This window comes from Hyperolius riggenbachi, chromosome 11 (assembly GCF_040937935.1).
Source record: "Hyperolius riggenbachi isolate aHypRig1 chromosome 11, aHypRig1.pri, whole genome shotgun sequence".
Taxonomy (NCBI): Eukaryota; Metazoa; Chordata; class Amphibia; order Anura; family Hyperoliidae; genus Hyperolius; species Hyperolius riggenbachi.
In genome coordinates, this window is record NC_090656.1 from 192,720,600 (window position 1) to 192,735,022 (window position 14,423).

At 42.7% G+C, this 14,423-nt stretch overlaps 1 protein-coding gene across 2 annotated transcripts in view; it reads right to left on the reverse strand.

Annotated features, from left to right (window-relative positions):
- OVOL1 (ovo like transcriptional repressor 1) overlaps positions 1-14,423 on the reverse strand; it is a 90,229-nt gene that overhangs the window by 18,889 nt on the left and 56,917 nt on the right. The window contains exons 1-2 of one of the 2 annotated variants that reach the window (XM_068261022.1): positions 12,321-13,283; positions 5,318-5,493 (exon numbers count right to left, since the gene is read on the reverse strand). In XM_068261022.1, coding sequence (XP_068117123.1) covers positions 5,318-5,493; positions 12,321-12,420 — 276 coding nt within the window. In that variant the 5' untranslated portion in view covers positions 12,421-13,283. Of the gene's footprint in view, positions 1-5,317; positions 5,494-12,320; positions 13,284-14,423 lie in introns of those variants that run through there. The other variant, XM_068261021.1, reaches the window with a different exon arrangement.

The following is a 14,423-nucleotide window of genomic DNA, read 5'->3' on the forward strand; positions in this document are numbered from 1 at the left end:
AACCGGTCAGGCTGTGTGGACAGCGTACAAGCAGTGGCGGCGTAGGATACATATACAGTGGTTTGCAAAAATATTCGGCCCCCTTGAAGCTTTCCACATTTTGTCATATTACTGCCACAAACATGAATTCATTTTATTGGAATTCCACGTGAAAGACCAATACAAAGTGGTGTACACGTGAGAAGTGGAGCGAAAATCATACATGATTCCAAACATTTTTTTTTTTTACAAATAAATAACTGCAAAGTGAGGTGTGCATAATTATTCTGCCCCTGAGTCAATACTTTGTAGAACCACCTTTTGCTGCAATTACAGCTGCCAGTCTTTTAGGGTATGTCTCTACCAGCTTTGCACATCTAGAGACTGAAATCCTTGGCCATTCTTCTTTGCAAAACAGCTCCAGCTCAGTCAGATTAGATGGACTGCATTTGTGAACAGCAGTTTTCAGATCTTGCCACAGATTCTCGATTGGATTTAGATCTGGACTTTGACTGGGCCATTCTAACACAAGGATATGTTTTGTTTTAAACCATTCCATTGTTGCCCTGGCTTTATGTTTAGGGTCGTTGTCCTGCTGGAAGGTGAACCTCCGCCCCAGTCTCAAGTCTTTTGCAAACTCCAAGAGGTTTTCTTCCAAGATTGCCCTGTATTTGGCTCCATCCATCTTCCCATCAACTCTGACCAGCTTCCCTGTCCCTGCTGAAGAGAAGCACCCCCAGAGCATGATGCTGCCACCACCATATTTGACAGTGGGGATGGTGTGTTCAGAGTGATGAGCAGTGTTAGTTTTCCGCCACACATAGCTTTTTGCATTTTGGCCAAAAAGTTCCATTTTGGTCTCATCTGACCAGAGCACCTTCTTCCACATATTTGTTGTGTCCCCCACATGGCTTGTGGCAAACTGCAAACAGGACTTCTTATGCTTTTCTGTTAACAATGGCTTTCTACTTGCCACTCTTCCATAAAGGCCAACTTTGTGCAGTGCATGACTAATAGTTGTCCTATCGACAGATTCCCCCACCTGAGCTGTAGATCTCTGCAGCTCGTCCAGAGTAACCATGGGCCTCTTGACTGCATTTCTGATCAGCGCTCTCCTTGTTCGGCCTGTGAGTTTAGGTGGATGGCCTTGTCTTGGTAGGTGTACAGTTGTGCCATACTCCTTCCATTTCTGAACGATCGCTTTAACAGTGCTCCGTGGGATGTTCAAGGCTTTGGAAATATTTATGTAGCCTAAGCTGTTTTAAATTTCTCAATAACGTTATCCCTGACCTGTCTGGTGTGTTCTTTGGACTTCATGGTGTTGTTGCTCCCAATATTCTCTTAGGCAACCTCTGAGGCTGTCACAGAGCAGCTGTATTTGTACTGACATTAGATTACACACAAGTGCACTCTATTTAGTCATTAGCACTCATCAGGCAATGTCTATGGGCAACTGACTGCACTCAGACCAAAGGTGGCTGAATAATTATGCACACCCCACTTTGCAGTTATTTATTTGTAAAAAATGTTTAGAATCATGTATGGTTTTAGTTCCACTTCTCATGTGTACACCACTTTGTATTGGTCTTTCACGTGGAATTCCAATAAACTTAATTCATGTTTGTGGCAGTAATATGACAAAATGTGGAAAACTTCAAGGGGACTGAATACTTTTGCAAACCCCTGCATCTATACACTGTATATGCTCATTTTATTTACTGGGTCCATTTGGAATGGACCCGGATGTGAGTGTTCTATACCATACCTCCCAACTTTTTGAGATGAGAAAAAGGGACACTTAAGCCACGCTCCTGCCACACTCCTGGTCACGCCCCACCACGTCCCTAGTCACGCATACCATAAAGATTTCATAAGAAAAATATGTTGTTTTATCATTCAAACCACACTGGTCCTTTCTGTCCTGGTTCATTTTCCTTCATAGTAACATTTTAAAATTAGTAATATATCAATTTAAAGGATGTGAATAAAGTTTAGAGTCAATCAAACACATTTTTAGTATAGAAATATATATATATTTATATAGAAAGAGGTACAAAGTCCCGAAAGAGGGACAAATGAGAGGGAAAAAGGGACAGAGGGACAGGGCTCGCAAAAAAGGAATGTCCCTCTGAAAAAGGGACAGTTGGGAGCTATGTTCTATACTGTTTTTTTATGATCTGGACCTCTTAAAATATGTGGTTTGAGCCTGAAGTGATGGGGGCGTGGAAAACCTTACTGATGTGATGAGGACCACTTGGGCTGTGTATAGAACTATACTATAACTATACTATACTATATACAACTATACAGAAAACCGCATTAACCTTAGGATTTGGGTCTCTGGGGCTCTGGTAAGCCTTCCTTGCTTTTTGTGGTGTTGGTGCTGGGAGACCCTCAGGAGATAGCGCTTAAGTGTCTATTTTCTCCGCGATCAATCTGAAGATCGGACGTTGACAGCTTACCACCTAGATAACCGTAGAGCGGAATTATATTGTTCTATCATAGCTATGGATAGTTAGTTGTATGACACTTATCTAATCTTTGTTGATGTCTCTGTGGCGGCGTCTTTGGCCTCTGCGTCATATTGTTTGTTAGAGTCCAAAGGAGTTTATCTACATTCCTGCTTGCGCTAGTTAATATATTTGTTAGTGCGCTGTTTATAACACATCTTTGTTTATTGATTTTATTTTCGAAAGAATAGAATGACTCACAGCAAAGTAGTGTATTGCTTTCTTAAAACAGAAGGTAACTGCGGGTCATCAAAGATGACTTCAGGACAACGGATGGAGCCATAGAACATACTGCTTGTTTATAATATATTGTACCTATTGCTTTTTATTTTATAATTATCCCAGCTTGTACTGAAGTTAACAATTCCACTCAATGGGCCTTATCCAATTCACTTTTTACAGTTTTACCCGGTGCCCCAAATCTCCCGGCGGCTTAATCATATGTATGCAGAGGGAGTGACATTATTTCATTTAAGGGGGGGCGCCTGGGACCAAATAATTGTATAATACCATAATACCGTCATACCATGGTATTTTTTTAGACGGTTATCATACCGTGGAATTTCATACCGTTGCAACCCTAGTTGGGACCCTCCCACACCTCTAAGCCCCCCTGCAGTCACTGGGGCTGCTCCGCCCTAGTTACGCCCCGCCTCCCACACACACTGTATGCAGATTTTCAATAGATCTTACTATGAAATATTATGAAAGTCTTGATGAACTACATGCTATGCTACGCTATGGGTCATCGATCTACTGAAGTTCTCTGCTTGCTCTGACCGTCACGCTATAGAATTCTGCCATAATTTAAAAGGACTGATCAAATCTGCCGGCAAAAATCGATGGGTAGATGGCCACCTTAATAGGTGTATGCTAAGCACCCTACATGCAAACGTCAGATTGACTGAATCTACCAGTGAAAATCAAAGCATGTATGGCCCCCTATATAATGTATGCTTAGTGCCATATGAGCAAACTTTGAATTCAAAATCGGAATCAAAAATTGGATTGTGTAAAAAAAATCTAAATTGCATGTAGCGTGCAAGAGACCTATTCTGTTTATTTTTTTATTTTTATTTTTTACTTTGAATGATTTTATGAATAAGTTCCACTTATATGTCACCAGCAATGTTTATCTTAGTTCTATAACTACCCTGTGCTTTCCAATGAGCAGAATGGCTGAAACACACAATGCAATGTTCGCGTCAGACAGACTGATCTTTTGCTAACTTCCAGCATGTCTAATCTACTTCTGATCAAAAAAGGGATCAGTGCTGCACAAAATCGATCACTTTCTCGTTCGGAAGCAGATTGGACATAATAGAGAATATCGAAGATCAGTCTATCTGACGCATCGGCTGTATGTAGCATAAAATTACTGCTGAATGAAAATCTAGTGTGGCATGGTGGATACTGCGCTGGCCGTACACTCCTGGAGTCCCAGGTTCAAATCCAGGCCAGCACACTGTCTGTATGGAGTTTGTGGTTGCGGGTTTCCTTCTAGCACTTTGATTTCCTCCCACATGCTTAAAACCTACTGTTATGGTGGCTGCCCCCGAGACAAGCAAAAACGATGCAAGTAATTAAGGCGCACCAGGTGCCACCAAAGGCCGTGAGTTACGGCTATAGTAGCCTTCAGTCAGTAATTTGACAGCCATCAAACGACGGAGCCCAAATTACTATTAAAACAGCGTCATTCGACCACCAGCAATAGCTGGCCGCTGAATTACGTCTTACCCCACAGTCCACGGCAACCTGGAGAGGGTATAGTAATTAACGTCACCGGGACTTTTGCAGGAGCAGGGTGAGTTATGTTTCAGCTTTACCCTGCACCCAAATTTCCTGGTGCCTTAATTTTATGTGCATGGCTGCCCCCCCCCCCCCCCCCCCCCAAAAAAAAAGGATATTTATAACTGTATAAATACAAAAATACAATAGAGATTATATTGCTGCGAGCACAGTGACATGACTGTGGTCTGTAAAACACACATAACACATCATAATACCAGGGCCGGGCCGAGGCAGAAGAGGCTCCAGCCTCAGGGCGCAGTGTAGGAGGGGGCGCACAATTCATTCAGCTGTCATTCGTAATTGTGTATGAAGCAGAAAGAAATAAGAAAAGGGGATACATAGCAGTGACTGCAAGCTAGATAACTAGAGATTAAGGTGTTGGGGAGGTTGTGGGCCCTGTGGCCCTCTTAGTCTAATAGCAATCAGTGTGTGACAGCTGGGGTGGGAGGGATGGAGGGGCGCACTTTGGTGTCTCAGCCTTGGGTGCTGGAGGACCGCGTCCCTGCTCTGCATAATACTAATTATTATGGTTGGGATTAGATTGTGAGCTCCTATGAGGACAGTCAGTGGCATGACTATGTGTCCTGTAAAGTGCTGCAGAAGATGTGGGTGCTTTATAAATACACAATAATCTTCACTGTATTTGTATATTTATTGCTTCGTAGGGGCTGCAACAGAGCTTGGACAAGGTCCTCCAGCACCCAAAGCGGAGACACCAAAGTGCGCCCCTCCATCCCTCCCACCCCAGCCGTCACACACTGATTGCTATTAGACTATGAAATGCCCCGGGTCCCCCAACACCTTAATCTCTAGTTATCTGGCTTTTCTTATTTCCCTCTGCTTCAAACACAATAGGGGAATGATAGCTGAGTGAGTTGTGCGTCCCGTCCTACACTGCGCCCTGAGGCTGGAGCCTCTCCCGCCTCTGCCTTGGCCCATCTCTGGGCTGCAATCCCTTTATCCTCGTGTCTATTCAGCCTTCTACAAAAGTCTTAGATACAGTGAGCTGTGTACGTTTCAGTGACTGCTCTGCTCACCTGAGGAGGTGATAGGCTCCGCTCCTCTGTGTCAGGCAGCTTGATGATGTTCCGATTGGTCACTCGATATGGAGAGGGTCCTGCCACACAGCGAAGGTGATGGAGAGACAGGTCCAGGGCAACCTCGCTCTCACACTGCGGCTGCCCATCTTTCCTCCCGATGTACTGGAAGGTCACTGCGGATCAATAAAGGGATTGCGATGAGTTTCAACCCAACATGGATACCCTTTAAGAAAACATGAAATAAAGCAAACGCGTGTGGGTGGAAGGAGTGAAACAACAGGAACAGCAGATCTCACCCCACCCTTCCAAAGAGAGTCATCCCGTTGGCAGTATCTGAGAAACAATTTTCCCTTGAAAGGCACACCTAGTGTATTATTCATATGTATAGTTATTGTTCACCCATGCTCAGGTGGGGAGGGGGAAAGATCCATTCAAGGGTTTATGTGCTTTCTCTATCTATGTGTAAAACTGAAAAATAATAGCAGTATTGGTTTTGAAACGAGGTCAATAAAAACAAAGAAATTATGCTTTTAAATGTTCATTTCAGAAACAGCTGAAAGTGAAGGTATTAAAGTGACACTAAAGCAAAAAACATTATGATACAGGATAATGAATTAATTCATTCATAGAACATTAGTAGCAAAGAAAAAAGTCTCATATATTTATTTACAGTCATGTAATATTTGCAATTTACAAACTCTCTAATATTTGCAATTTACAAACTATACTCTCTATTTTAAACTATGAAACAGAGCAATGACCCCTTGAACTTCCCTGCAGTAAAATCGATGTCTAAAGCTGTTTTTCACTGTTTCTTTGATTTATAAGTGCTTCTGAAAACAGCACTGTCTTTGACCCAAGTTGGGTCGGACAGCTCAGAGAAGCTCTTTTGTATGGATAACAGCACCTGATAATAATTATTAAACGTTATTTATAAAGCGCTAACATATTGTGCAACGCTGCACAATAGATGGGAGACATTACAACATTAAACAATCTTACACAGGAATGTTATAGCGTTCTTGTTGGTAGTAACAACATTTTTCGTTAAACTGTAAAGCAACCACAAGATGTCACTGTCTGTGAAGTGAAGTGATGATCTCTATGGTATTGGGATTTTTCTGTATTCATTCTGTGTTCCTATCCTACTAATATTAGAAATGGGAAAGTTCGGATGTTTGCATGTTTGTTACTCGATCACGCAAAAACAGCTGAACAGATTTGAATGAAATTTGGCACACACTAAGGCCTAGTGCACACCAGAGCGTTTCGGCTGCGTTTTGCGATCCGCTTGCGGCTGCGGATACGCTTGGGTAATGTATTTCAATGGGCTGGTGCACACCAGAGCGGGAGGCGTTTTGCAGAAACGCATACTCCCGGGCTGCTGCAGATTTTGGATTGTGGAGGCGTTTCTGCCTCAATGTTAAGTATAGGAAAACCGCAAACCGCTCTAAAAAACGGCACTTCAGAGTGGTTTGCCAGGCGTTTTTTGTTACAGAAGCTGTTCAGTAACAGCTTAAGGGCTGGTTCAGACGGGCGTTTTTGTGGCGTTTAACGCAGCGTTTCAGACGCAGCGTTTTTTGGGATCTACTGCCATCCCATGCAAGTGAATGGGAGCGTTTAGAGCTGGCTTTTGCAGGCTTTCATGAAAGCCTGGCAGTAGATCCCAGCGTTGCGTCTAGTCTCAAAAGCAACATGCTGCTTTCAGAGGCAGTAAACGCGAGGAAACAATAGCAGAGACCAGAACTGCTAGCCTTGAACGCTTTTCAAAAGCTTTCAAAAGCTAGCTTTTAAACGCTGGCGTTTAAACGCTGGCGTTTGAACGCAATGCCAAGCAAAAGCTCAGCAGACGCCCGTGTGAACCAGCCCTTACTGTAACAATACATGAAATCTACTACACCAAAAACGCTTCCCAAAACCGCAAAACGCTAGCTGAAACGCTACAGAAAAAGAAGAAAAAGCGTTTCAAAATCTGCTAGCATTTTGCGGATCTGCTAGCGGTTTTTGGTGTGCACCAGGCCATAGTACATAACCTGGAATAACATATAGGCTACTTTTTATTCCCATAACCAAAAAGTGGGTGGAGACAAATACAAATTTCACTGAAAAACTTAAACTGCAGACATCCTTACACTGTTGATGGCAGGGTTCTCAAACTTTACACAGGTGGTGACTGGGTGACTGAGATTAATATTCACATAAGTGGGTGTAGCCTACAAAAGCCAATCAAAATTCACCTATTGATTTTCAAGGGGAAACTGTCATTGCTGCCATTCTTGCACTGTTAATGGCACAAGCCCCAAATCAGGTATAGTTAGTCATTGGGTGACTGGGGTTCAAATTCAGAAAGGGGGTGGAGCCACCAACAGCCAATCAGATTTGTTTCATTTCAATGCACATTATTGATGCCAAAGACCGCATCGTAGTGGTCATTTTCAAAATGGAGGACAGAATCCCGTCGATCACAGTGGACAAATGGGACGGAGGAGAGGAGAAAGAGACTGATGAGTTGATGAGTAGTCCACAGTAGAATCTCATTATAGTAAACTGATATAGTAAACCTCTGGATATAGTAAACTTAGTCAGCAAATGCATCTGTATAAATATACAATGTAAGTCCCATTCTGACATAGTAAACTTCTGATACAGTAAAATACTTTTGCTGGTCCCTTGGAGTTTACTATAAAGGGATTATACTGTACAGGGGAGGTAAATATGAGCCGGAGCTCGGGTACATAACATCAGATACTTACCTAAAGAGAGGGAAGCCTCAGATTCCTATTGAGGCTTCCCTCGCTACTGTGTTGGCCCTCCGTTGCTGAGCGCGGCCTCCCAGAAGATTAGCGACAATACACTGTCGCTAATCCTAACAGGTCCGCACAGCTCTTTTTCCTGATGCGGGGCCATGCAATAGGCAACCCAGCCCGCCCGTGCATGCGCAGTAAGCCGGAGGTACTGTGCATGCGCAGGCGGGTTTGCGATGCTACTGCGCGGCAAAGCATCGGGAAGAAGAGCTGCGTGATCCTGATGTAGAGGGGGGCCGCGCTCAACAACAGGGGGCTCTAGATCGGCAAGGGATTCCTCAGTAGGATCTCAAGGCTTCCCTCTATTAAGGTATGTATGCGATTTTATCCTGAGCTTCGGCTCAAGATCACTTTAAGGCTCGTACACATGCTAGATCAGTGATCTGCAAACTTGGCTCTCCAGCTATCCCACAATGCATCTGCCTTTATGAATCATGACTGTGGCTATCAGACCCCTGTAATGCATTGTGGGACTTGTAGTTCCTTAACAGCTGGAGAGCCAAGTTTGCAGATCACTGTGCTAGATCATTTCTCAATCATTATGGCAACACTGAGTGAGTGAGGTGCTGTACAGACATGCTGTTCACCTGCAGCATCCTGCACTTTCATTGGCTGAAGGAGTAAAAACTAACAAGGGTTGTCACAGAACATTTTATACTTTGCCAAAGTCTCCATAATTCCTAATCGTTCATGAAAAGATTTGAGACTGTTCTTTGGCCTAACTCAGGCATGGGCAAACTTGGCCCTCCAGCTGTTAAGGAACTACCAGTCCCACAATGCATTTGCCTTTATGAGTCATGACTGTGGCTGTAAGACTCCTGCAATGCATTGTGGGACTTGTAGTTCCTTAACAGCTGGAGGGCCAAGTTTGCCCATGCCTGGCCTAACTTTTCATACTCAACCCCCTAGTGGACTGTGGTAGATGTTGTGCATGTTTACAGACTATTACACAGTTGCCTTTGCTGACTGTTTTACTAGAAATCAGAAGTGTTGAAATAATCAATAATTAGAACATGTAAAACAATTATAAGCTTAGTGATTACATTGGAATGAGTCACATTATTATGCTAATAGGGTCACCAGTATTAGGCTAATCGTTAATTAATTACTGTGCCGAGGTGCTCTAGCATACCTTCTATTTACATCATACCTATAGCCATAATACCATTTACTTCCTTCCTTTACATAACTAGAGCTGTGCATAATATGTATGTAACAATGTGATTGGCATCATAAGTGGTGCCCTAGACCTGGGATTTACAACCCTGTCTTCAAGGCCCACCAACAGTACATGTTTTGCAGAAAACCACAAACATACACAGGTGGGGTAATTAGTGTCTCAGCACAGCTGATTAACTTCCTCTGTGAAATTCCACAAAACATGCAGTGTTGGTGGGCCTTGGGACAGGTAGTCCCAAGACAGGTAGGACAACTAGTCTAGGCTAGTGGCCTCAGTCTACAAATCACAATGAACTAGTACAAGGGCTCTTAGATTCTACTTTAAAAAGTATAAATAACTTCCCTATAAGACTAATGACATTACATGAGGAAGGGATTCCATCAATATGGAACCTCCTCTCTGTAAGACCGGAAAGTCAAAGACTTTGGAGAACTAAAAGACAAAGAGGTCCTCTGTGTAAAGGATCAAGTGTGTATGGGCTTCAAAGGACTACTAAAGTGAGAAGAATATGGAGGCTGCTATATTTATTTCCTTTTAAACAATAACAGTTGCCTGGCATCCCTGCTGATCTGTTTGGCTGCAGTAGTGTCTGAATCACACCAGAAACAAGCATGCAGCTAATCTTGTCAGATCTGACAATGTCAGACACACCTGACCTGCTGCATGCTTGTTCAGGGTCTATGGCTAAAAGTATTAGATGCAGAGGATCACCGGGACAGCCAGGCAATTGGTATTTTTTAAAGGGAAAAAAATAGGGCAGCCTTCATAGCCCTCCCACTTCAGTTCTCCTTGAAGTGAATAATAAATAAAAGTCTAATACTTACCTATGGAGAGGGAATGCTCTGGATCCTATAGATCCTTCCCAGTCCTTCCTTGGTCCCCTCATTCCCCCACTTTCCATTACCTTGCTGGTATTTGACCAACTGGTCAAATACACCTTTAGCATTCCTTCGGAAGGCTTGGCAGCACTCGTGTCCCTGAGACGAGCGGTTCCCTACAGAGCATGTGCGAGCGCACACAAGCGTGTCTAGTATGGAGCCGTCCGTCTTTCAGAAACACTTGGGAATGCGATTCTGAGAATCCCTAAAGGCGTATTTGACCAGTTGGTCGCATACCTGCAACATGAGTGACGACTAGCGTCCTATTTATAACTTGCTTGAGCATCTTTTTTCTTATTTTCACTGTAAGAGTTAACCCAGTGGTATGAATCCTAGTATATTTGCAGTGTGATGAAGACTGCAGCAGCAGCAGCAAGCATAAGTCTTCCTGTCACCTGATAAGAGGTTGTAAAATGTGGGTGTAGCTGTGACAAGCACACTGGACAGCATGGAAAGAAGTTCAGTAGGCCATCATTACTCTGGGTAAGAGCTAAATACACATAAAGAGCAGGGAGAGCAGATTGTTACCTTATGTGTTTTTTGCTTTCAATGTAAACTGGCCATACATTCACATTCATATTAGAGACGCATACCTTTGTGTCCCAGTAGCACCGTGCTGTTTCCTGCTTGCACAGCTGAGGACTTACAGAGCGCTACTCAAATTATGTCACACACATTATGCAGTCTGCATAATTTGCGGTATACACACATATATATGGCCTCAATTCACTAAGCTTTATCAAACACTTTATCAAACGTTTGATAATTTACCTCATGGGTAAAATCTAATTTTGAATTCACTAAGGTGTTATAGATTTATCAAATGTTTTAATCGATAAAACGTTCAATAAATCTAGAACACCTTAGTGAATTCAAAATTAGATTTTACCCTGGCTTGAGGTAAATTATCAAACGTTTGATAAAGTGTTTGATAAAGCTTAGTGAAGTGAGGCCTATTATAATGTGAGTTACTTGTGTAACACATAAAGTTGAGTGAATTCGCCCCATGGTTTCTATTGTAATACAAGGATGCTGGAAAATGGTAGCCTGGCATCTACTGTTCTTCTTTCTTTGGATGCCACACAGTCAGTCCTTATTGATCCGCCCGCCAGCTGAATCCACAGAGTACAGAAAGCAAGTTGTGCTGCAGCTTCAAGCACATTTTGCCTGGAGCAGGATCATTTACAAGGCAACTTAGGCAGGTGTCTGGGGCCTAGTGGGTGTCTTGGGGGCCCATCTGCTACCTTCTTTGATTCCCTCTCCCACATCACCTTACCAGAAAAACTATCGTAAGGGTAAGGGCCAAAGTTACTACCTTACCTTGGGCACCATTTCATCTTAATCCTCAACTGATTTTGTCCATGGAAAGGGTATTCTATCTAGTGCTTTGCTACACTTCAGTTGTCCTTTCAACTCACAGGTACACATTAAATTGCAGTAAAGACTTTCCATTGGCACAATCTACAGATGTAAAAGCAGCAAAGAGAATTCACATTTACTGAAGTGGCTAAAAGTGTAGATAAATGCCAAAGCTGGACAATAAGCAATAATATTCCTCTCTATTTAGTATGTTATTCGCCACTATAGAAGTGTTGGGGGAAAAAAAATCAAACAATTTTTTGAGGGTACAGGTGCATAACCATTCTAGTGAGTGAGGATTTGCACAATACTGGTAGTAAATAACAGGCAATTCATAAACGACACTCAAAAAGGAACCCGAGGTGAGAGACATATGGAAGCTGCCATATTCATTGCCTTTTAAACAATACCAGTTGCCTGGCAGCCCTGCTAAACATTCTGGTCAGTAGGGTCTAAAATCACACACCTGAAACAAACATGCAGCTAATCTTGTCACATTTTGTCATAGACATCTTGTCCTGCATGCTTGTTCAGGGTCTATGTCTTAAAGTATGAGAGGCAGAGGATCAGCAGGACAGCCAGGCAATGTGCATTATATAAATGGGAATACACATGTCAGCCTCCATATCCCTCTTATCTTTGTTCCCTTTAATAAACTAACCTTATTGGCTCATCTCTGAATGGGACATTCAAGCAAAGCAAGCACTGGACCTGTTGATTCCTTTATAAATGGGCATCTTATATATTAGTGACAGACAGTGACAAAGCTGAGGAATCACCTGGAATGTAGAACTCTCCTCTGTCCTCATCAGGGACATCGCCCCAGTTTCTCTTTCCAGATCCTAGGCTGGATTTCTTCACCAGGAAAGCTCTGGGCATCCTGAACTCCTTGAGGTGGGTCTCCTGACCTCAATGGCTGATGCTTGGAGCTCCTCTACAATCACCCTTCTGCTGCCAGTAGAACACTCCACCACAGTCAGTCCAATACCTTTTCCAGTATTCCCGTTTGGTTATTTCCACATTTGAGAAGTTTTGCAAATCCGGCAATGGACTTCAATCAAAACACAAATCTATTATCAGAATCCCTTTTTCCGATGTAGTGCTTTGTCTTTTATAGGTTCTGAGGATATATTTGTTAGTGGGCAATAAGGTGGCAGAGATATCCAAAGTATATTCTTCTTCTAAAAAGTGTAATGGTAATTGTGTTTAATTTTACATTACCAAAACAAAATCCAATTTTTAAGAGCTGGAGAAATGTTTTTGTTTGTGTAGTTCACTAGAGGCCTAAGGCTTTCTCATTTGATTGAGGAGACACTTCTGTGTTGACCATTCTTCTCATTCTTGGTAATGAATAAAATCCATAGACATGGAGATATAACTCTCTTCCAGGTATCACATGAAGCTGATATTACTTGCCCAGTTTTTCTGCAGACAGTAATCAAGGTGCAGTTATGTACAGTTGCAGTCCATCCCTATGCTTGAACACGTGTAGAAGTCTAGAAGGTAGGTTCCTGAACCTTAATGGGCAACTCTTAAGTGTCTTCTTCCAAAGTACATGGATGAAGCGTGAGTGTCTGCAGAGAAGGCACCAGTTGTGAAATAACGGTGGGGGGAGGATCCACCTCTGTATTATTATTTTTTTTCATCATCTTCTTTCGACCTGTTGGACCGGTTTGCAAATCGCTTGGAGTGAGGTGGAAACGCTTCAGGGAGGAGATGAAGATTGGTAAGGTGGGGACATGGCTTCTGGGTGGGAGAAAGAAACGTCCCACACCCTGACCTGCTTACACATTGCCACATGAGAATCAGGTAGCTCTGGAAGAGGAGTATGTGCATGAGCCTGTTAGAAAGGGCGTGTGAGATTTTGTGGTGTGAAAACAGTGACACACAGTTGCATAGTGTTTGTATGTGGGACAGGTAACTGTCATCTCACAATGCGTTTCAGTAATCTCTCCGACAAACAGAGGGCCGGATTCACGCCTGTCAGCCTCGTCCAATAAAGATCACTAGCCTACTATTGTTATGTAATGCAGCCCTGCCACTTTCTAATGCTCTAGCAAAGCCTATACTTTCCAAACAGTCCTCTGTCTTCCTTCACCTCCTCTGACTAATATAGATTGCATTTTCTCTGGCATTCTTATGACAGGACCATCTTTAGAAATATGTCTGACTACACCTATAAATGTTTTCCAAAATGCAATTATCTTTCTGTTGTTTCTCTGATTTTTTTGGGTTTAAAGCAAACCTGAACTGAAAATTAAAAGTCAAAGTTAACATACACACATACTTATCTCCCGTGTAGTCTACTCATCAATCTCTTTCTCCTCTCCTGTGCCCTGTTTGTCCATTGTGATCAATGGAAGTCTCCGTCCTCCATTTTTAAAAATGGTCATTTCCCCATAACAGCATCCTGGTCAGCAAATTGTTAAACAGTAATATGTGAGCCATAGGGAAACATGGACATTACCTTGCACATCAGTTGTCCTTTCAGTTATAACTGACTGCAAGTGATATATAACTGACAGCAACTGATATATTTAAGTTCTGACAAAATCTTGTCAGAACTGGATGGAATCATTGTTAGAAGAAAATGGTGAGCTTCATAGAGGAACTGACAGCAAGGTAATTATGTAATATTCATTTGCAGGAACATCATGTGTTTATTTTAAATAATTTTACTCGATTCAGGTTCACTATAACTTAGGGAAACTAATCATTTTGAAGCAGCGTCTGACATGGGAGGAGGAGTAAGGGCAGCTCCTATCGAATTGCTGCACCAGAATGATGATTTATAGAGGGGAATGGAATAAGATCCCTCACATCCAGGGGCGGCGCCAGGGGGGTGCTTTGAGGTGCTAAAGCAACCCCTAAAATTCTCCAAG